The sequence below is a fragment of the Eptatretus burgeri genome, chromosome 3, assembly GCF_056783735.1.
Source record: "Eptatretus burgeri isolate ZD-2024b chromosome 3, Ebu_testis_v1, whole genome shotgun sequence".
Classification (NCBI taxonomy): domain Eukaryota; kingdom Metazoa; phylum Chordata; class Myxini; order Myxiniformes; family Myxinidae; genus Eptatretus; species Eptatretus burgeri.
Genome location: NC_140963.1, coordinates 24,298,767 through 24,322,300, shown reverse-complemented (window position 1 = coordinate 24,322,300; position 23,534 = coordinate 24,298,767). Strand labels below are relative to the sequence as shown.

The 23,534-nt window shown below is 40.4% G+C and overlaps 1 protein-coding gene across 3 annotated transcripts in view; it reads left to right on the top strand.

Moving 5' to 3' along the window:
* LOC147029563 (histone deacetylase 9-like) overlaps positions 1-23,534 on the top strand; it is a 560,396-nt gene that overhangs the window by 476,239 nt on the left and 60,623 nt on the right. For all 3 annotated transcript variants that reach the window (XM_085872715.1, XM_085872718.1, XM_085872716.1), the window contains 2 exons: positions 7,972-8,090; positions 15,081-15,214. In XM_085872715.1, the coding sequence (XP_085728841.1) occupies positions 7,972-8,090; positions 15,081-15,214 (253 nt within the window). The remainder of the gene's footprint in view (positions 1-7,971; positions 8,091-15,080; positions 15,215-23,534) is intronic.

Here is a 23,534-nt window from a genome sequence, read left to right as displayed (position 1 = left end):
ACAAATGAGTAAGATACCAACGCATATGGCTTCCTTTTTTGAAAGACATCATGAGGGTTATGCAGCATTCACCACCGCATGCCTTTTAAGAGGAAAATAACCACTATCCAAATTCCTGATTACCATACATTTTAATAAGGCTTTTTTTGTCGTACAATAATATCCATGCTCTTCTTGAACAGCAACAAGAGGAAAGGTGAATAGCAATGGCTGAGCTGTGTTTAGTGGCTCTGAGTATATTCTTTCATTCTTATCCAACAACAATTCCTTCTTATTCTTCTTGGTATGATGTGCTGTTCTTATGCTGTGCCCTCTGATTGGTAAGCCAATCACGTGACATCTATAACAAAAAGGAGAAGCGTGTGTGTGTGTGTGTGTGTGTGTGTGTGTGTGTGTGTGTGTGTGTGTGTGTGTGTGTGTGTGTGTGTGTGTGTGTGTGTGTGTGTGTGTGTGACAATTCATTCTAAAGGGTTCCTGCAGTTGTACAATAATAAAAAATGGTACCGTTGGAAAGCTAATATTGAATTTACTTGGACCAAAATTTCTGTCCGTTTAATCATAAAGATGCCTGTTTTTAAAACCCGTGTTTCTGTAATTGAGGAAGAAGAAGCACGATCGCGAGCTTTGTCGTCGTGTTTACTGCTCTCATAGAATAATAACAAGCTCAAATGAACTAAGATCCTCGTCCTCTTAATGATGACATCATAAAAACGAATATGACGTCATTGTGATGTATCAGGTTTGCGATAAATTATCTGTGCTAATGCCCGGCTTGATTCCCGCAAACAAAATTCAAACAGCTTGCTTAGTTTCGGAGATAATGGTACAGGCGATTTCCATAAGCGGCGATATTATGACGTCAACTTTTTTTTTTTCTGGGAAGAATTTCCAAAATCGGAGATGGTTACTGCCTGCGCGTGGACTTTCTGCATATACATGGCAAGTTTCACGAAGATCCGATGAAAACTCTGGGTTGTGAAACAAAAAATGTCAAAAAATAGGAATGACGTCATAAAAATTGATATGACGTCATAGTGATGTATCATATGTGCGGTAATTCATCTCTGCTAATGCCCTGTTCGATTCCCGCAAACACAATTCAAAAAGCTTGTCTAGTTCCGGAGATAATTTTTTAGGCGATTTCCATTAGCGGAGATATTTTGACATCATAATTTTTTTTCTCGGAGGAATTTTCAAAATCGGAGATGGTTACCGTCTGCGCAGGGTATTTTTACATATATATGCCAAGTTTCAGGAAGTTTCGATGAAAACTGTGAAACAAAAAAGTCCACAAGAAGACGATGAAGAACAACAACGTGAGTAAGACTTAGAGATCCTCCACGAGGATCTAAAAATGATACCATTGGAAAGCTAATGATCAATTTACTTGGAACAAACATTTGGGTCCATTCAATCATAAAGATACCTGTTTTAAACACCGTGTTTCTGGGATTGAGGAAGAAGACGTGGGAATGAGATCTTCATGAAGCGGTTCCAACAGTAACATTTATCATTCCATGACAGCAGGAACCCTTATGATTTAGAAGGACATAGAAGCAGAACACAAATTTATATGCATTCAGTAATACTTCTCAAAGCAAAAGCAAATTATATATATATGTATATGCATGGAAGGAGCACACAAACAATAACAATCACAGCCACGACAACAACAATTCTGTTTTATAAAAGATCCTATTTCATGTGTTTGCATCATTTAACATCCTCGATGACATTCACAGATAGACCTACAACATGCTGACTTTTAATTAAACCTGTCTCAGGAAGCGACGGGTTGGCATGCCTTGTCTATACTATAAAAGGAGCTGACATGCGTCCATGTGTCCATCTATGCGTGTGTCAATCCATCCGTGCGTCCATGCATGCGAGTTCCAGACCCTCTCTATACCTTTAGACCCATTGACACCCCTAAGACCCTTTCGATCATATAGACCCCATGAGATCCCTTAGACCTCTCAGTCCTTCTGCTTGAAGGCCTCCTGCCATAATACTTGAGTGTCACCAGCCATCATCAAAAGCCCCCCCAACATTTGTAAAATGCGTCAGTACCAAGCTAAGAGGATTAAAAATATAACTAATTCATTAATTTTGTCTGTGTTTTATTTTTTCTTCCAAGTTCTGCTCACCTTAGTTGGTCGCAAGCTCGGGGGAAAAATTGATTACTCCCTCCATTAACTCCCTCCATCGGAACCAGGAATCGAACCCTAAATTCTACAGAGCCGATTACCCACCTGTAACTGTTCCAAGTCTCCGGAGTCGATTCCTACTGTCTTATCTCACTTTGTCCATTGAGAATCTGTTTGTTGGTTCAGCAAATTATATCAAAAGTCTCTTGTGTCATTCTTTACAAAACAGACGAAGTAAGACGTCTGTTTTTCTGCCTCTAGTATATTCAAGTTGTGAAGAAAATGAACTCTGTACATGTAAAGGCCCGGTCACACCTTGACGTTTTAGCCAATGTATGCCGATTTTTGAATTTTTTTTCTAAAACGCTGGCACACGTTGAATACGTTATGGGTAAGTTTTGATAACATTGAGAGCACGCTGAAAAACACTGCCATACGTCGTTGTACGTTGGCTTTAAACGTTGTACTTTTCGGTTGTCCTCAAATTTTTTTATGCTTGAAACTTCACGACGTATGCTGGCGTATGACTCACACGTTCCGCTACGCTGGCCACAAGTTGTATGCACGGTCTGCGATCGTTGACAGACGTCAACACATGGTACTTGTAAGTTAATCATAAGTTGAGACACGCCGAGGTAATGTTTAGCGTACCCGAAACTTATTTCTAACCTATGATTAACGTGTTGTTGGCACGTTACGCGATCGTTGCCACACATCGACAGACGTTACTTTTAAGTTACTCATAGGCTGAAAGACGTCGGTATAATGGATCGTCCTTGCGTCAGCATCCACGGCCACGGCCAGGACACTTATTTGCAACATTCTTCAAACTTTTCTTCGGCATGACGAGGATGTTCACACTTCAATGTCTAGCTTGGCTATGATTCCAATTGTCCATCAGCAGCGTCTATTTAAAATAGTCGAGTTTGAGCGTTTTAACACGTTCAGAAGAAACGTTTCAAATTTCCAAACCCCAGCGTCAAAAAACAAAGGCGAGTGACAGCAATTTAAATCGTTCATTGTAAACAATGAAAATAGGTGAGTGGTACCGTTTAAAAGTCGTTGAGTGTAAAAAAAATCCAATTGTTGAGCGTAAGCGTCTACTTTCAATAGTGGAGATGCAGCCATTTAAATCGTTGAGTTTATCATTTAAATCGTTAAATCGTTAAACGCAAGGATGATCCATCATAACCCACACCCTCCCCCTCACACTCACCTACTACTGCCAACATGAACAAACTACTACTAATACTAATACTGATACTGATACTGTTACTGCTGACATGGACATCGACTCAAAAAGGACTCGAAAACACTGTTGGGTTCCCCTTTTATGAACACCATTTTTATATACCAATTCCCAAAACCGCTGGGAACACGTCTTTATATGGCAGTTGTAAGCTAGAAACACGTTCATTTATTTTTTTTTGTCGACCGGAAGACGTCATTGGAATACATCTACATACGTCAATGTGTGTTGGGACTACGTAAAGAATTGGTTCAAGGCACGTCAAACATAAGTTAGAAATAAGTTTCGCGTAAAAAAGACATTACCGTGACGTGTTTCGACTTATGAGTAGCTTATAAGTAGCCTTTGTGGACGTGTGTAAGCGTCCACATATCGTGTGTAAAACTTATCCCCATCGCATGCGTAACGTGTGTCATACGCCGAGTACGTCGTAAAATTTTGAACATGTTTAAAACTTCTTGACGTACTCTACTTACTACGACGTATGATAGCGTATTTAGCGTTCTACTCACGTATACCAAACTTACTCATACCGTATTTGACGTGCCCCAACGTTTTAGACACATTTTTCTTAGGTCGGCATACGCTGGCAAGATCGCCAAGGTGTGACCGTGATGTTGACACTTCCATTACTACGGCAGTTATGATTCGAATCGTTGTGCGTCAGCCTTTTAATAGGCTACGTCACGACATCGTCGGCGATGCGTGCAACGCGCTATGCCTGAGTTAGACTATCGTTGGGCATCGGTTGTGTAGGCCGACAACAGGTTCAGCATTCGTTGGTATAAGTTATCTATAACACAACGAAACGTTCTGTGTCCGTTACCAATGCGTTATACATAAGACCAAGTCGCTATGAATACGTCTGAATCTTTAAAAAAACATCAAAAGTTCAACGTAAGCCAGCGTTTTACATACATTTTAATACGTTGCCATCGCTGGCTAAAACGTCAAGGTGTGACCGGGCCTTAAGTCAGATTCCTCTTCTGGGATCCGACAGACAGCATTAGTCGATTGTATCTGTATGGACTTTAGAGTATTGTGAATTTCCAAAATCATCATATTGGTTAACAACAAAGATATTGTGGAATATTTGTTAGGAGCAAATAATAAAAAAAGTCAGGACCGATCGAGGACCGATTTATAAACTTTATAAAGCTGTCGCTTTATACAACACCTGGGTAAGCCGGGTTCAATTTTTTTATCGATTTGAAAAAAATAACAATTTCCTCGGAGGTTTGGATTAATTGTAAGCAACTTTTACTTCTTTGGCATGATTCATATAATATATATCATGACACAAACTTTATTTACTCATGAACGTAAATTTTACGCTTCATTTATTTCTCTTTATTTCCTCCGCCACCGAAGATGGATGGAGGTTGTGTTTTACACACCTGTTTGTCTATGTGTGGGATATCTCAAAAAGTTATTGACGGATTCGGATGAAATTAGTTGAATAGGTTGGGTGTGTGACAAGGACTAATTCATTCGATTTTGGTGAATAATTGGAAACAATTCCTTTCGGAATGTCGTCAGAAGTTCAGAATCGGAATCAATTCTCAAATTTTAAGAATCGCCCAAGTGAAGTTGGTAGCATATAAAAGTCCGCACATGGCAAAGAGAAAATGGTGTCCATGACAACAATTTCACCCCATTGTAATCAAATGGGATTTTTGTAATTTTATTCTTGCCAAACCTCAGGAATCTTTCAAGATATCAGATTTATTGTTCATTTGGATTGAGCAATTATTGTGCTATGCACGACATGTTTTGAACCACTAACGATGATTGTTCTTCTGAGCAGGCCACCATTGTCTATAAAGTAAACATGCACCGTGTGTCATGGTCCACATCATCACTTCATGTTGAATTCCCATTTCTACCAACACACACTCCAAAAAATTGTTCATTTGAGGTGAGACATCTATGAATGCATCAGAGACTGGTACCCTGGTCGTATTCTACAAATAGCCAATCTTTCCTCATTTCAAACCACAGTTTTATTGTACCATCCACCTTTGGAGAGCAAGGTCAAGTGACAGCATTGCAAATGCAGTTCAGCATCCTGCAAAAAAAAAATAAAGATAAAGTAGAAAACCAATTTTATTGCAATCTACAGCTTTTTCGAGATAATCTCAATCTGTAACATAATTGAGAATTTTTTTACATAAAATGTTTGAGTACTGCACTTATTATAATTAAATCGGCATTAAAATCTTAAAACTTTACGTATAACAGGGTTCCTATTGGTCCATTTTTTAGGACATTTTTCGTTCCCTAATTCAGTGCAATCTCTTGTAATTTTGTTAATTTTAATGAAGACTTGTCATCTCCATCGGAACCACGTGACTCTGTCTGTACACTTTGCTTCTTCAAGAAGCATAATGAAGAGGAGAGTGAAAACGCAGGAGGATTTTTTTCGATTCTTTGGGGCACCTTAATTTTCCAAATAAACAACTTCTATTTGTAAATATTTTTTCACACTTCATATAAGAATGTATCCATCTGTAAGAGAATTCCAGCAAAAAAAGAAGTGAACTTCGGTGGAATTCTATCAAACTCGGTGGTGTAATGGTTAGAGCATCTTCTCTGAGTCTGCGAGGTCGGTGGTTCAGCTGAGTCATACCAAAAACTAAAAAAAGGTGTGTTACTCACTTGCTTGACTCTCAGCAGTTAAACAGGATAGAGCACAGACAAAAAAAACCATAGGTTGGCAACCATTGCACAGACTTGATGGGCCTAATTCCTTCTTCCTGTGTTGAATGCATATAATGCATTTTGTGAGTGAATGCATATTATTATATAATTGTAACCCACTGGAAATGTGGCTTGTTGGGCTGCATATACCTTTTGCGAAATTAGTGTGCAAGTCTTCATCAGTACGAGAGCTTCTTCCTCTTAATTTTACTGCACAGTGTGTTTTGCAGTGTCTAAATAATTGGTGGAGCCACGATCATGACTTGAAGGTCCGCAGAATCAGAATTTTTTTTTTTTTGATGTGATGATATTGATTTGTAAGTAATAAACAAAGAACTGAACGTGTTTATAATTCGAATATTTTTTTGAGATGTTAAAGTTTTTGAAAAAGCCAACCTGGCACACCATCCCTAAAAATATCCAAAAAACCTCCATGGTCATTGCGTCCTGGGTGACGACATCACCAGTGCAATTGTCTCGGCATGCAAATACTAACGGCCGCACAACTCGTTTCAGACTCGTCAGAAAGTGAATTTTACGAATACATTTCTGATCAAGAATCCTCAGATTATGACGATAGTCAAAATCATGATGTAGAAGATGCTGTCAGACCGTACATGTATGAACCCGAGGTGGAAATTGGGGATGACATCATTCATAAAATAATGTCTTGGTTTTTAAAAAAAAAAAAAACCTGCCGCACTGTGGGGGGAGACAGGGTTTTGCAATCACTTCTGTGTGTCTGTGTGTCTGTGTCTGTCCGGGCCGTAACTTTTTTTTCCACATGAGCTTTGTCATCAAATTTTCAACAAAGCTTTATTCTGGCAATGTGGAGAACACAAATTAATAACTTGGTGAAAAGGTCATACGTACCGTTTAGAATACCGAAGAAGAAGTCCAAATGCAAAGCAGCCGGGCTTTGCATTTTTAGATGCTTTCTAGTTCATTAATAGAATGCAGACACAACTAATGTAATGGAAGACCAAGAAGAAACCCGAAGAAGTAAAGAGCAAATATGGAGTCATCAGGAGGAACCTGGATCGAATTTGGGTTTCAGCCGCTACTCCACTATCCTCAAACTCATCCAGGTACAGCCAAGTGAGCTTTCCAGAAAAATTTCTGCAAGAAAGAAGAACTATAATATAGATCATGAAAGAGAGGAATAGAAAGTAAAAGAGATGAAAGAAAAGAAAAAGCCAGAATTAAAATTAATGAAGAGAATTGTGAAAAAAAACTTAGAAAGAAGTGTGAAAAGAACAAAGAAAAAAGATCACAAGAAGAACTGGAATAGATAGATTTCAGCAGTTACTCCACAGGCTCAAACACAGCAACATGTACAAGCTACCAGAGGTCCAACATGTACAAGCTACCAGAGGTCCTTTATATAAGTTATATAAATATAAGTTATTTCTTTAAGTCAGAGAATTGGTGATTAAATATGAAAAAAACAAACTCGATGTCATCGTGGTTGGTCGGCTGTTTCATTTAAAAAGTGTGTGTGTGTGTGTGTGTGTGTGTGTGTGTGTGTGTGTGTGTGTGTGTGTGTGTGTGTGTGTGTGTGTGTGTGTGTGTGTGTGTGTGTGTGTGTGTGTGTAGAATGACGTACTCCTCACATATAAGCATGTTATACACACACACACACACACACACACACACACACACACACACACACACGCAAACAGGAAGGTGGATCCTTTGAGAACTGGGAGGGCTTCGTTCCACCTTCGGAAACCTGCATACGGAGATAACAATCAACGACACACAATCGTGTTACAATGTAGCAAAGATAGGATAGTCATGTAAACAATTTGTTGGTGTATTACTGGATGAGGTGTTGAGATTTATGAACATGCTAAATGTATCCGACTCCAACAGGATGGTGCTCCTCCCAATTGCACATGACTTTGATCCTGATATTGTTCTCATCTCTGCTGGGTTTGATGCTGCTATTGGACACCCACCTCCCCTCGGGGGATACAAGGTCTCATCAGCATGTAGGTTGTAGTCTTACATGTCAATGCTATGTTGGCCTGTGTGGTTCTGCACATACCCAATGGAACAATACCTGTGTTTTAAGCACCATTTCTATAATTTGTATGTTTTCTGATAACATATCCAAAAGTAGAATTGGAGAAGGACACAAACATGGAATCAGCAATATGGTCCTTCACGTCTTTGCTTTGTCCTCACCCCCATTAACTTGATCTATAAACTAACTTATCTTCTATATACTAACCACATTCTCACCATTGCATTAATTTATCATAACATCTACACCCTCTCCCCCATAAGCATCTTGCATGAATCATATTAATTTCTGGGCATGTAATTTTATCCAGGATAATTGTGCACGATGAGCTGCACCTTTTGAGACATAGTTCAATGATCTTTCACTTCCACCAACCAAATGAAGACGAGACAGCCAACTTTATTTATATCCCATCTGAAGGATTCCATGCTCTGAGATGTAGTACCCCTTGAGGAACACCACCCCAGGATGGCAATTTATTTGCCAGATTCGTATCACTTGAGAACGATTCCAAAACCAGACAGCACAGAGCCGGGCATGCTGCCAAATGAGTTATTTTACTGTCCTTCAACGAACAACAACCAACCATCAACACAGGTGTCCAATGTAATACTAACTTGACTGTTAACTTCTGAAGTCTGATATTGGATGAATTCACACCGATATAGATCATTGATTGGCATGTATTATATGTCATGGATAGTTTTGGTCAATCTTGAAATAATGTTGTTTTTTTTGCGAAAATCGAAGACTTTTCAAGTTCTTGGTCAATGAATTTTGTTACTTGGCAAAAATTTTTTTTGCCAAGTATGTTGAACTGGAGCATTTGTCTGTCTGTCTGTTCATCTGTTTGTCACATGATTTTTGGCCACAGTTTTCAAGCAATCATTCTAAAAAAAATTTTGTATGTACTGTAGTTGACCGGCTAAGTTTTGTAAATTTGTTCTGAAACAGCAATGCTTAATTTTGGTGAAGATCTGAATCCGGATCCAGATCTAAAAATTTTTAAGGGATTCTTCACCACTGAGAGATAGGGTCAAAAACGACAAATAGCACAATATCTCAAAAGGTTAAGGATGGATTCGGACTAAACTTAGGGGACACGTTGGGTGTGTGACAAGGACAAATTGATTAATTTTTTATGAAGATCTGAATCCGTATCCAGATATAAGAATTATTTCATTTTTAAGTGACTTTTCACCATTGAGATGGGGCAAAAGACAATAATGCAAGATATCTGAAAAAGTTGTGGATGGTTTTGGATTAAATTTGGTGGACATATTGGGTGTGTGACATATTGGAGTTCTAAACGGTCCTTTCGGAGAGACATCGTGAGAGTGTGAGATTTGTCCAGATTGAAAGACATGTTCCACGTGTTGGTCCAGTTTGTGATGTTATCCAGATCTGCAGAGAGTGAAGAAGTTGCGGCTTGCCGGTCTCAGGGATGACAGATGGTAAGGCAAAAAGGATTGAGCCATCAGCAAACAGAGCAAAAGTTGTTGTTGTTGAACAAAAGAGTTATTGATTTTCACCAAAGAGAGGAAAAAGAAAGTCATCATCAGCAAAAGTTATCACTCTTTGAGTGATTTTTCATTGTGTCTGTTTGTCTGTCTGTCAATCGCCTTCAGGTGACAATTACAAACTGACCATCATGAAACTTTATTAAGCTGTAGAGGTAGTCTCAACTGAGAAGCCGATTGATTTTGAGGTCAAAGGTTACATTGAGGTAAAAATTCTAAAATCGTCATTTTTCATCCGATTGACGTGAAATTTGAACATTTGCATAATGTGTCACTGGATTGAGAAACATACTATTTTGAGGTCAAAAGGTCAAAGGTCAACTCAAGGTCAAACTTCTAAAATCCATTTTCAACTGAAAATTGTCAATGTACATCCTATTAACGTGAAAGTTCAACAGGATTTGCATAATCCATCACTGAATTGGGAAAGCTACTATTTTTGAGGTCAAAAGTTCAAAGGTCAAGTAAAGGTCAAACTTCTAAAATTAAATTTCATCTGATTAACCTGAAAATTAAGCAGCGATTGCAGAGTGCATCACTGAATTTGGAAACCAACTATTTTTTATGTGAAATGGTCAAAGGCCAACGCAAGGTCAAACTTCTAAAATCATCAATTTCAATCTGAAAAATAATCATTTTTAATTCGAATGACCTGAGCTTTGATTAAGATTGTCAATTTTAATCTTAATAAAATGGACAATTTGATGTATCCATGGCAACCTTTGGAGAGGGGGTGGATTTTGCAAGTATCGTGCTCGACATGACGTCTTTTTCTTTTCTTGCTTGTTTGTCAATTGCCGACAGGTCATAATTTATAACCGATATTCATGAAACTTCACCACATGGTAGAGTTCGTCATAAGCAAGAAGTCTCTTGTTTTTGAGGTCAAAGGGTCAACAGATTTATCAAATTTCTAAAATCCTCAATTTTCATCCAATTGACTAGAAATTTGAACAGGATTTGCACATCAGAGCACTGAATTCAATCACCAATTATTTTTGAGGTCAACTTAGGCCAAAAGGTCAACATCAGCCGAATTTCCAAAATTGTCATTTTTCACCTCATTGTCTTAAATTTGAAGAGGAGTTGCATGTTTGGTCATCAAATTCAACCACCAATTATTTTTGAGGTCAACATAGGCCAAGAGGTCAACAGGCCAAAGGTCAACAACAGGTAGAATTTCTAAAATCCTCAATTTTCATTCAATTGACTTGAAATTTGAAGAGGTTTTGCATATCAAGTCACTGAATTCAACGAACAAGTCTTGTTTGAGGTCAACAAAAGCCAATAGGTCAACATCGACCAAAAAGTCAACGTCGGCCACATTTCTAAAATCCTCAATTTTCATTCAATTGACTTGAAATTTGAAGAGGTTTTGCATATCAAGTCACTGAATTCAACCAACAAGTCTTTTTTGAGGTCAACAAAGGCCAATAGGTCAAAATCGACCAAAAAGTTGATATAGGCCAAAAAGTCAACGTCGGAAACATTTCTAAAATTGTCAATTTTCATGTGATTGACTTGAAATTTGAAGAGGATTTGTGTATTTGGTCATTGAATTCAACGACCAATTATTTTTTTAAGATCAAATTTGTTTTTTTCCTTGTTTATTCCTTCATGTGTTTTTTCTGCTTTGTCCTAGTTTGCATTTATTTCACCAGAAAACTTAAGTACCTTGGAATCAATATGAGGGTAGAGCATTGTATAACAATAATTTGATTAGCTTGAAATATTGAAGGAAACCACTTAATCAAATTGGTTCAAATTGGTACATTTTCAGGAACATATTATTCTGGGGAAAAACATAACATTATCCCAAACACTGCTGGCTGTTAAGAAGTATAAAGAAATTCTACATCCATTGACAAGCATGAAACATTTATATAAGAGAATTGTGTCCTTAAATTTCACACACCTCTAAGCTGTCGAGCCTGGGTTTGAATCTCAGCCCAGCAATAAACTGTCACCCCAGTGTTTCAGAGGCAGGGTGATTCATCAATGCGTGTGCCATCCATGAGATGGATTTTAAACGGGCATTCTATCTGCTGGTATGAGTTGGTGGACATGAAAGATCCCACAGTGTCCTTTGTGAAGAGTAGGCGAGCTATCATGCCTGGCCTGCCAGCTAGTGAAAGAATTGGGACAAGCTTCCTCCAGCCAACCCCACAAAAATATCGGTATAGTTGTGGCCGTTAAAGAAGAATATGAAAACGTGGAGACAGGAATACTGCACTGCAAATGGTGGAGACTTGTAATACCTTCCCCCACATGGAGGCAGCACTACACGATACACATTTACAAAAAGAATTTGCGTCCTCCTCCCTACCCCAAGACCACCGACAAAGATAAAAACACCACTGTACATTCATTGGGGTCATGCTGATCCTATGTAGCAAGTATGGATATAATCAGCCCAGAACTGTAGGAGTAGTGTGACAAACAAACACACACAAACAAACAGGCAAACACGGGTCCATTAATTTTAATAAGGTTAACAATTTATAAGGTAGAGCAGTTATCTTAAAAGTATGCTCCAGGTCAGAGTTGATACGGTTGACCTTGAATTTAAGTTTTCATAAAGTTCCTCTTGTAAAGCAATAATCCTGTGTATTGTAATTTTTGTATTTGAGCGTCCGTGCTGGAGATGAAGAGAAATTTGAAGGAGATGAAGGCCCAGGCTGTCCATTGGGCTCAAGCACATGGATTTTTTTTATGAACCTGTACATATATACATCACATCCAACAAACCCAGATGGTGTAGCGTACTGTAGCGTACATTAACCTCGAGGTTAATGAGCAAAGAATATGCCACATTTGATATGAGAACATGCCACGTGTTTCTTTGCTGGATTGAAAGTCATTGACATAATTTATTTGCATCACTTCTGCTGATACAGTGCCCTCTGTAGGTTAAATCAGGAATTTGGAAGTTATTCAGGGTGCTGGAGAAAGCTCGCCTACTCATCATAAAGGACATTGGGGGATCCACCAACTTTTTTTTAATGATGGTAGACGTCATTTTTTCCCCCAAAATATGTTCCTAAAAATGTACATCCAAGGGACCGCACACATCACAAAGACAGTTAGTGAGGTGATCACATGTTGGTAAAGATTGCAGATCTCACAAAAACAGATTATCCCAAAACAGCAGAAATTAACAGATTCCAAATGTTTTCTGTTTAAAAAGTTTATCTTCTTTTGAATAGATCATATGTTAATTGAGCCCATTTTGCTTCCTGTAAACAGGTGGTACGTAGCTCAGTTGGTGGTGTACTTTTCCTTGAGCTATTTAGTCTGAGTTTGATTACCATTGGGATTGGTCCTGACTAATAACTGCTGTTCTTGTACAATTTCAGCATGGGAGGGTGTATTTTGGAGCATGTTACCCCCCCCCCCCCAGCTGTCTTGTCTTGATTGAAGTTGAAAACATTAATGATTCCCCAGTATGTTTTTAAAAGAGTAGACTGCACTATTCTGATAACCTGGCAAAATGTCACTAAATTTCAGTCGTTTGAAGGGGCAGAGATGTTGAAGGGCAGAGATGGCTGCCTCCTACCTTTTTGTTTCCTTGTGTTTGCAAGTTGTTTGTTTGTTGTTTTTGCCTTTAGATTTAAATGGAAACAATTGCAGAATTTTAAGATTTGTCATATATATATATATATATATATATATATATATATATATATATATATATATATAGATATATATATATATATATATATATATATATATATATAGCTTTTTCCAACCACTGACTGATTTGACTGATATTCAAGATCGCTGCCTTCTGGGTGACGTAGAAAGCTGAAATTTTGTGTGCTGATGGACATCGAAGCCGATACACCGGGAAAAATCACAGAATCATCAGACAACATCCCGAAATGAAAATATAAATAAATGTTTGAAATGCAGGTGAGTGACCCGAGACAAAGGGGAAGCGGGGTAATATTTTGTGCCGACGGACATCGAAGCCGACACAACAGTAAAAATCACAGAACCGTCGGAAAGCATCCGTAAATGAAAAATGGAATGCAGGTGAGCGACCCGAGACAGTGAGGAAAGACAGTTCGTATGCCGACACAATGTGTAAGCAAACCCAGCTATGAAATATATCAGCTCGTTTAACACCCAATATCGAACTATAATCTGATTATACGAGTACAATTGAAAGTAACTTTGATGTTATTATTTATGGTTTACAGAAAGACAGACATTGATATAACATATATTTATTTCATTTGACAAACATGCAGCAAGTAAGAAGACAAGCTCATTGTCTGCTGTGCTGCAACTGCACGAATATGTCAAAATCTATCTTTCGTGATGTAAGCTGCAGGCTAAAGGAGCATATAGATAGTCGTGCAAAGGAAGATTGCAGCTTCGGAGGCCCCCATGGAGAGGAGTCTTTGGAAAGGAAAAAAAAGAAAAAAGAACAGCATCGCATTTTGACCTAAAGCAAATGGTTCCGTGTGAAGGGAACAGGAAAAGGGTTCATATCTTCCCAGGAGCAAGGACGTGTGCATTAGGGGGGGTTCCCCAGATCCACCTGTGCCTTGGCACATCACTATTCATTGCCAGCTGGGAGGCTGTGGCCAGCTCAGCAGTAATGCTTCCCTTCCATTTTCCCGTGCCCGAAGAGCGTCAGGTGTCATGTCGGCCTCACGGCTCAAAGCGCCCGGCAACCGGACTGGGCCTGCGTTTGATTACCATGCCATGTGAGTTTGTTTGAGTCCCGCCTGTGTACCAGCAGGAGCATCTGGTTTTGGGTAGCCACATTTCCTCACCGTACACGCACACTTGCCGGCCTGAGAGGCAGTTCCTTTTCAAGTTCAAACCTTCGGGGGATAGCGGGAGAATGGTGCCAAATCTGAGGCTCAGCATGTGCCCATTAACAAACACTGCAAATATTCCGAAGGACCTTCTGTAATCCATGCTGCATTTATTCATCTATGTGGGGAGAAGCTTTCATCTGGTATTTAGAGCTCATTCAATAAATGCAATTTTTCAACATCAATAATGGAAATTATACTTTATTTTTTGAAGATAAAATATGCACTTCCTGAATTTGGCACATTTCTGACGAGCTGTAATTTTCATCTTGTGTTCATTATTTCTATTTTTGATAATTTTAAGAGCCTTTGATATTTAATGAACTGGATCCCCCATACTGGTGTTGTTTCCTTTTTGGAATGCTCCATGATCTAAAATGTAGTTATAGATTACATCTGTTACACCTACAAAAACCACCTCCAGGTTTTTTTTCCTTTTCTTCATCTTTTCCACTTACCTCTTGCATCGCTCTCATCAAGAGCATCCCACACCCTCTACACCAGATCTTATTTGGCCCACGTTTGAAATTTTTGTTATCCTCAAAATTGATCGGACGATCATCTTTAACTGCATTCTCATGTTGCACCCACATTCACATCCTCCAGGCTTTGGTTACCTGACCCAGCAGCTGATGGAGCTGGCTGGAGGTCGTTTGGTGTTGGCATTGGAGGGGGGCCACGACCTAACCGCCATTTGTGATGCGTCAGAGGCATGCGTGTCTGCACTACTTGGAAGCCAGGTAATGGAGAGCGTAAAGTTCCATCGCTGCATACGTTGAACCGCGGTGGTTTTTTGCTTTGCTGCATGCCTGTAAGTAAACAGCTACACCATAGTCTTCACAATTTTACACGATTGGGGTGCACAGCAAGCTTTGTGAGCCGAGCTCATTCTCTCAAGTCTTCGTCACCAGTCTTTGAAGCTGAAGAATACTCTGTGATTGCTGCCGCCTTATTTAATGGTGAAATACAAAGAAAAATAAGAACTTATCAACGTCAACCTGTTGCCTTCGTATAGAGCTGTTCCATCATTGCATTAAACGAAGCAAGGAGATTTTTGTTGTTGGCACTAATCACACCCACAAACATGCTGCACCAGTGCGGTCTGTATAAACAGGCTGTCACTCAAAGCCTGGACAATGTTATTAGCAGTTTCCGGGTAAATATTTCCATAAGTCCCTCACACAAGGCTCGTTGTGTTCCCTCGATGTGGGGCCTGCAAGCCCTTCTGCACTCTACGGCCCAAGGCCTGACCTCAGAGTTTGGCCGTTAGTGGTGCCACACAGCGAGATTCTGATGATGGCTCAGGAGGAATAAACTCTTGAAGGAACCTTTATTACCAAACTCTTAAAGCCTCCTCTTTTTCCGCGATTTCCTCGACAACTTTACGCCTGTATGATGTCTTGTGTGCTAATCCAATTTTTAGTGTTTGTCAGACTTATGCTATAACGGCACATCCAAAGGAATGGCATGACCATTCCTATTTAGAGAAGCAAATGTTTGATGTTTAGTGAAGTAGAGACTTCATTTAGAGTTGTGGGAAACATTCCCTAAATGAGTCCTAACCTCCTTTTCCATTGGACTTTCTGGAAAACGTCTTCCCAGCCAAGTTAGCTCACGTATTTTTTCTTTGCCATCCTCCCTCACATCTTTTCCTCTCCACCTCTTCATTCCCTCTTCCGCTATGACTAATGCTTTATTTGAAGAAACCAAGATCCCAACCACAGAGATCTATAGCATCTCTGCCCACTCTTCATGAGTGTTAGGGAGCATCAAAGTTGATGGGATGAAAGGGGTGAGTTGGAGGAATCGGAAGAATGTTTCGTAAAAATGAGTGTTGGTACAAATCCATTTATCGTTGACGAAATACTTTTTTGAGTGCCCCTTGACAGAGATAATGTTTAAAATGTTCGAGAAATGTAGTCGTGCCCATACTTGTAGGAAACGATGAAATATCAGCGTGGTTACAAAATAATTAATTGATCATAAATCACAAAACTAAAATTTTCATTCAACCACTAATTTGATTCCTATCTGTAAACGTTGGGCACGTGCATAATCGTGTACACAAAAATGGCAGATTTCAATTAACCCCCATTGCCCCCGTCCCCCACAATCCCTCAAGTGTCCGTGAAACTTCCTTCCCAACCTTGTTCTCCAACTTTTCATTCTCTCAATTATATTTTCTCCGTTATTGACTCCTTCCAACAAATCCATGCATAAGTAACATAGAGCAACCTTCTTAGTTTATAAGTTACGTGATGTCACGAATGACAAAATCATAATCATACTTCCATCAGGTTGCTGTGGACATGACAAATTGTTTCCATGCAATCCAATCACACGCTGGTCTCATCACCGGAATCGAACCTTTATCGCTCCATGCTCTGATGCCATTAGTCTGGCTTTTTGAAAGCTTCCTTTGTTTTGTTTTTTTTCCTTCTATCATCCTGCCTTTTTTCAAGGCAATTTCCATCTCATCTTTTTATGTGTCCAGAATATGTCATTTTACGTTTCTTCATCATATCTATTCATACTCGCATTCAAGTTTTTCACAATGACCCGTTCATTTGTTCTTATTCTTCGAGGTCGTTTATTCTTCCCCCGATTCCAGAAGCAATCAAATGCAGACCCAGAAAAAGATTCATTGTGTATACCATTCAAATGAATAATTATGCTGACCACGATCCTTTCCATCAGGTTGAAATTGCACACTTCTGTTGTTATCGTCGTCTTCTTGCGTATGGCAGCTTGGTTGCCGGGTAGATATAATTTTGTTAGGGTGCAACGATGCCTCTGATGCTGTGCCCCTATACCAGTACGCTGGTACTCATTTTGCCGATCTCAGAAGGACGATAAGCTGAGTCAACCCCACCTGGTGTCAATTCAGTGGCCAACGGGGCTCAAACTCATGACCCAAAAATCCCAAGCCAGCCACCCTAACTAACCACTAAGCCAACACTAGGCTTTCCATTGTAGTCAACAACTGCTTTGCAGGTTATGCACCTCGCAGCACATGCACTGGTCATCTTGCCTGTGAAAAATAATTAATGCAAATGAAGAAAGTAAACCCAGGAATTAATTTTTCAAACTTTGCTTTCTTTTAGAGGAATGGGAGGCAAGCTGTTGGAAAAATATAATTTTGGACACTTGTGAAGATAATGATTTTAACATCATCACTCACATGGTATTTTTATACCTGGTGTTGGCTCTATGGTTAGGGTGGTGGCTTGGAATCCTCTGATCCTGAGTTCAAACCCCACTCCACTGTTGAATTCATACCAGGTGGGGTTGACTCTGCCTGTCATCCTTCCGAGGTCGGCAAAATGAGTGCCAGCATGCTGGTATACTGTGTTGGAGTGGCGACCCATCCAGGATTGTGTCCAATAGCCAAGGAGACTGCTTAGGCAGCACCAACGCTCTGCATGGAGTATGGTCCCAATGGATGGATGGTATTTTTGGTTGGAATTTCAAACAAAAGTTTTTTGTTTGTTTGTTTGTTTTGTATGCATAGTCGAGGCTCATGGAAGAGCTCGAATTAGTGCACTGGATGAGGACACAACAGGACAAAAGGAACAGCAGAGAGAGAGAGAGAGAGGGAAAATGCCAACAGCTGAGTTGAAGGCCAAGATGGAGGCAGACTTGGACAAACATTGCCTGTGGGGAGAAGACCTGGGAAGGAAGAATGAGATTGAAGACAATGTGGATGTTGGTTCCACTGGCAGGAAAAAAGGAGAAACGAATGGATGAACACAATCAGTGATCCTTGATTTAGGTAGTTGAACCAGAAGGGGGTTGATGGTGGACCACGTGTGCCCTGCAGAAACCTGAGGGGGACAAGGCACGGAAAGAGCAGAGCACGCAAGGCCGAAAGGAGGTGGAAGAAGACAAAGAGATAACCAACCTGCCTGTGATGGCATAGTGATGGACCCATCGGCTCAGCTTCACCGCGGGAGATTTGAATAATCTTGAAGACCTTGGTTTCCATGACCTCAAGCTGAGCAAGGTGTGAGGCAGGGGAGTCAGCCCAGAGGGGAAAGCAGTACTCCATCAAGCTGCAGATGAAGGCCATGTGTGTGGATAGGACATTAGCTGTGCAAAGGAAGGACTATGTTTGATGTAGGATGCCGAGTCGGCAGCTGGCTTTTGAGGTCAACTTTTAAATGTGGTTTGCCCAAGAAAGATCATGGCTGATGGTGAGACACAGGAGTTTGAATGACTGAACTTCCTCAAGAGGATTGTTAAGAAAGTAGATAGGAGGGTTTGCCAGATGGTCCTTTTGGAGAGAGAGATAGTGAGAGTGTGTGATTTGTTGGGATTGAAAGATATATTCCAACTGTTAGACTGGCTTGTGATTTTGTCAAAGTCTGAAGAGAGGAAAGATGCTACTGCCTGCCTGTCTGAAGGGTGAGGGACGTCATGGCAGAGGATGGAGTCATTAGCAAATAGATAGAGGATTTTCCAGAAAGTCAGATAGATCAATTATGAAGATCAGACATCGGACTGGGCCCAGAACACTGTCTTGGGGAGCTCCAGCCTTGATAGGGAGAGTTGATGAAAGAATTCCGTTGAGAGCCACATATTGAGTATGAGAGTAGAGGAAGTTAGTAAGCTACTGTATGTGTGGGGTTGCCCTTGGATGCCATAGGCAGATAGTTTGTAGAGTAAGGCAGGATATCAGACTGTATGAAAAGCACAACATATGTCCAGACATATGGCCCTGAACTCATGTCTGACATGGAGGACCTCTATCCATTATTGGTGGAATGACTTTCTCAGAGTCCAAATTGATGATCTGAGATGAGGTTGTTGGAGAAAAGGAAGGATTTCCTATCAACTGTGATGATGGAGTCCATGACCTTGCTAATGATTAGAAGTAAGCTGATCGGTGTATAGTTAAAGTGATCAGTTTTTGCACCTTTTTCATGTAATGCAGTGATGTTGGCAGATTTCCAAGCAAATGGAAGATGACCTGGCACAAATGATAGGGTGAAAAGGACAGCAAGAGAATGTGCAGGAACAGAAGAGCAGGATTTTGGGACACATGTGCTGATGCTGTCTCCTCCAGTTGCAGAGTCAGAGTCGAGCGTTGAAAGAATATTCTCCACCTTTTCAGGTGCAAAAGACAGAGTCTAGGAGCAGGTGGGCATGACAGGGAAGGGTGGGTAACGAGAGTGAGGGGTTAGGTACACAGTATTTGAAAGCAAACACAGAATTGAGGTATTCAGCCTTTTCACGAGCAGTCGGCTGCGATGCCATTTAAATATAAGGAGGGGATGGAAGGGGAGCATAAACCAGAGACAGACTTGATAAGGTGCCACCAGCTTGGTTTTAGAGAAAGGAGACAAGTTTGAAAGTTCATCCTTGAAGTTGGACAGATGCTGTTTTCTGGCTCGCCTGAGAGTGGACACACACACACACTTGGTGCGGACTTTTTGGAATGCACTGAGATTGCCTTTGTTCAGTTTTGCCTTCCAGGAAGAGAAGGCAAGTTGTTTCAGAGAAACAGCCTCACCACAGGATTCAGTGTACCTTGGGCAGGAAGAAGGGGAGGATAATTGAAGATGAGATGGGGTGAATCTGTGCATGAGAAAGAGCAAGTTTCTGTGGAACAACTCCCAGGATGAGTTAGTATGAGGGGGCAATAGATATGTGAGACCAGCCCTGAAGAGAGATGGCTGCTGGCAGTCCCTGTCGATCTGCCTGAATTAACTGCCAGCATTGAGGCTGCTGTCTGAGAATATCCAGAGAGATGTTGACTTTCTCAAGCACATGTTCAGATTAACCAATTGGAGCAGAGGAAGAGCAGGAGACATTTGCAGGAAAGTTGGTCATCATCAAGTCCAGAAGGGAGGATTTGCCGTTTGGAGACATCTGGGTTGGAAAGTTTACAGATTGAGTCAGTCCCATGGAGTCACAGAAGTCCTTTGCTGAAGTACGATAGTAGGTACCATCACCCAACCAAGATGCATGGTAACAATTAAAATTTCCACAAATGAGGAAGAGAGAGTTGGAATGAGTGGTCAAAAGTTTGTCCATGTTGTCTGAGATAGAGATGTAAATGGAGTCATCGCTGTTAAGACACAGATGAACAAAAGGTGTGAGCGGAGGGGGATGTCCCAGCCAGAGTGACTCCTGGGGAATGGGAGGTGTCATATCAGGACATGGACAGTGAGAAATTGAGTTATTTATGGAAAGTGAAACTTCACCGCCAGGGCGTGGTTCAGGCCTATCAAATCGGAGGATACAGTAACCAGGGAGAGACATGAAGGAGTCGGAGACGTCCTGTGGGGGGAGGATTCTGTTAAACAGATGATGTCCGGTTTATCAGCAGCAGCCTGGATTGAGAGATCTATCAGGTTAGAGCGGAGGCCTCAGATGTTTGAGGTGCACATAGTTAGAAATAGGGGGTAGGGGGCATGGGGATGGTGCAGGATGGTGGGGAGGCTTTGCATGGTGGGTAAGGTGAGGCTTTGTTATACTTACATTGAGATATTTATATGAACCTATCTTGTCCGGTGAGGAAATCACTGCTTGCTGTTTGACCTGGGGCAATGAGCTGAGGATGGGAGCAAGAGAGACTAACAACTCAGGACAGTATTTAATGTTTATATTTTATAAGTGGCAAGCAATTATTTATTGACATGAAAGACATTGATTGTTGCTTTTCAACTTTATTTTAGTTTCACTTCCGGGAGTTAAACCTCCATTACCTTGACAGTGTTTGTGTAATTTGGACCTCGTGGTCGAGTTGAGCAAGAACTGCAAGCTTGGACCATCCTTTATTAGCCCCATTCGACTTAGTCCGGTAAATGGGGGCGTATGGATTTAGCCTCGATTTTCGTGTCCGTGCGTGCGTGTGTCCACAGCAATACCTTGGATATGTACGGACCGATTTTATTCGCACTTTGCACAAAGACAACACATGATGCTATACATAAGCACATCATGTTTTTTGTCCGCATTGCGATCAAAGATGGCTGACTGGCGGCCAGTTTAGTCGTAAAAAAAAAAAACCCGATGTTGAACACATCCTCAATCATTTCTCGGACATGCGTTTACCGATGTTCATTAAACTTGGCACACAGAAAACGAATGATGCCTTACATATGCGTGTCATTTTTTTTTTCGAGATCAGATTCCAGATGGCCGAGTGGCAACCATTTTGTTACTTAAATGTGTCCTCAACCATTTATCGGACATGCATGGTCCGGATTTGTTCAAACTTGGCACAAGCACAGTACATGATGATATACACGTGTGTCTCACTGACTTTGTGATCTGATCAAAGATGACTGACTGGTAGACTGGAAGCCATTTTAGTTGTAAATAGATATGGGGAGACGATTTAACTCCGTACAGCAAAATTATAAAAACAACGGGGGTTAAGCCATTTTATGTCTTTTTTTTTTTCCTTGTTCTTTCTGGTTTTACCATCGTGACATTCGCTAATAATAGAGCGCAAGTAGTAGGGAGGTAGTTAATAAGTTTGTTTATCTAATAAATTGTGTTGATTTTTCATGAAGTTTTTCTCAAGTGGGTTGTGTGTTTTTACTTACGAAATTTAAAGATTTCATGAGTATATTGATGACTTCTGTCCTCTGTGTTTGTTTGTTTGTGTGTTTGTTTGTAGGCACGATAACTCGAGAACAGAAGAAGCCACCAATGTCAAATTACACCACGTGATTCAGGAGGGTGATGGCTAGCGCTGATTAGATTTTGGTCAAAATCGGTCAAAGGTCAAGGTCACAGTGAGGTCAAACATAATTCCGTAAATTCATGTGGAGAAATGGAGTATTTTTGCTTCGGTCGACGTTACGAGTTCGTTTTAACTTCGATTTTAATTTTGTCTTCGGTTTTTGTGATCGCTTAGGATGCTTAACACTCGGTTGTCAAAATTCTGGTAAAAATCGGATGTTTTGGAGACGTTTTAAGATTGTGTAAAAAATATTTCACTCGCCGCGTCATGGCTCGCCATGTGGTGCAGACGCGTCGTTGAGTCACAAAAAGGTTTTGCATGTGCGCGCTGACGGTGTTTTCGATAAAGATGGTGTTTAAAGGTCATTTTTTTTTATCCAAATAAAGGTTATCGTCACATGCCTGACTCACGAAGCCGTCGGATTATGTAAAGATTGTTGGTGGATGGCCGAATATTACAGTTTTGTGACTTTGATAAAGTAATATTAAATAATTGCGTGGCGAAATGGAGATTTTTGCTTCGGTCGACGTTACGATTTTTGATGGTTTGGTACAGAATCATCGTAGAAACTTCTGGTTTGCATCGCTACCTTCTCGAGAGACAGCTTTTATTAGACAAGGTCAGAGGTCAAGTTGACGATTTCGTAAGTACCAGTCTATGACTGCTTGTTTATTTATTTATTATTTTTGCAAGTTTCCCAAATTAATTGTTCACACTTCATTTCTTTAGTCACTTGTCTTTTATTGCTATGCCATGGGTTTTTTGTCAGTTGTGTCTCACTTTGATCATAAATTTCTTAAAATAGTGCTTCATATCGAACCAGCTAGTCATATTTAATTTTTGATCTTATTCCATTTCATTCTGAGCTCATTGTTCAGATTTTATTTTCAGTTTTACAATTGCACATCTATCTATAATTCCAGCAATGTGTGTGTGTGTGTGTGTGTGTGTGTGTGTGTGTGTGTGTGTGTGTGTGTGTGTGTGTGTGTGTGTGTGTGTGTCCGTCCGTCCGTCCGTCCGTCCGTCCGTCTGTTGGATTCGCTATATATGCTAGATATCCTTTATTGTCGGGTTTTCCGTGTGTGTGTGTGTGTGTGTGTGTGTGTGTGTGTGTGTGTGTGTGTGTGTGTGTGTGTGTGTGTGTGTGTGTGTGTGCGCGCGCGCGCGCGCACGTGCGCGTGCATGGGCGTCCGCAGGGAGGGGCAAGGGGGGTGCATTTGCCCCCCCCCTGGAAAATCAAAAATTTGAAATAAATGATATGGAAATTACAAAATGAATAAAATAACATAAACATTTCTCAACAGTTCATTCAGTTAGAGCAGGTAACTACTCTTGGAACAGGAATTGGAGCCGTCGGGGATCTC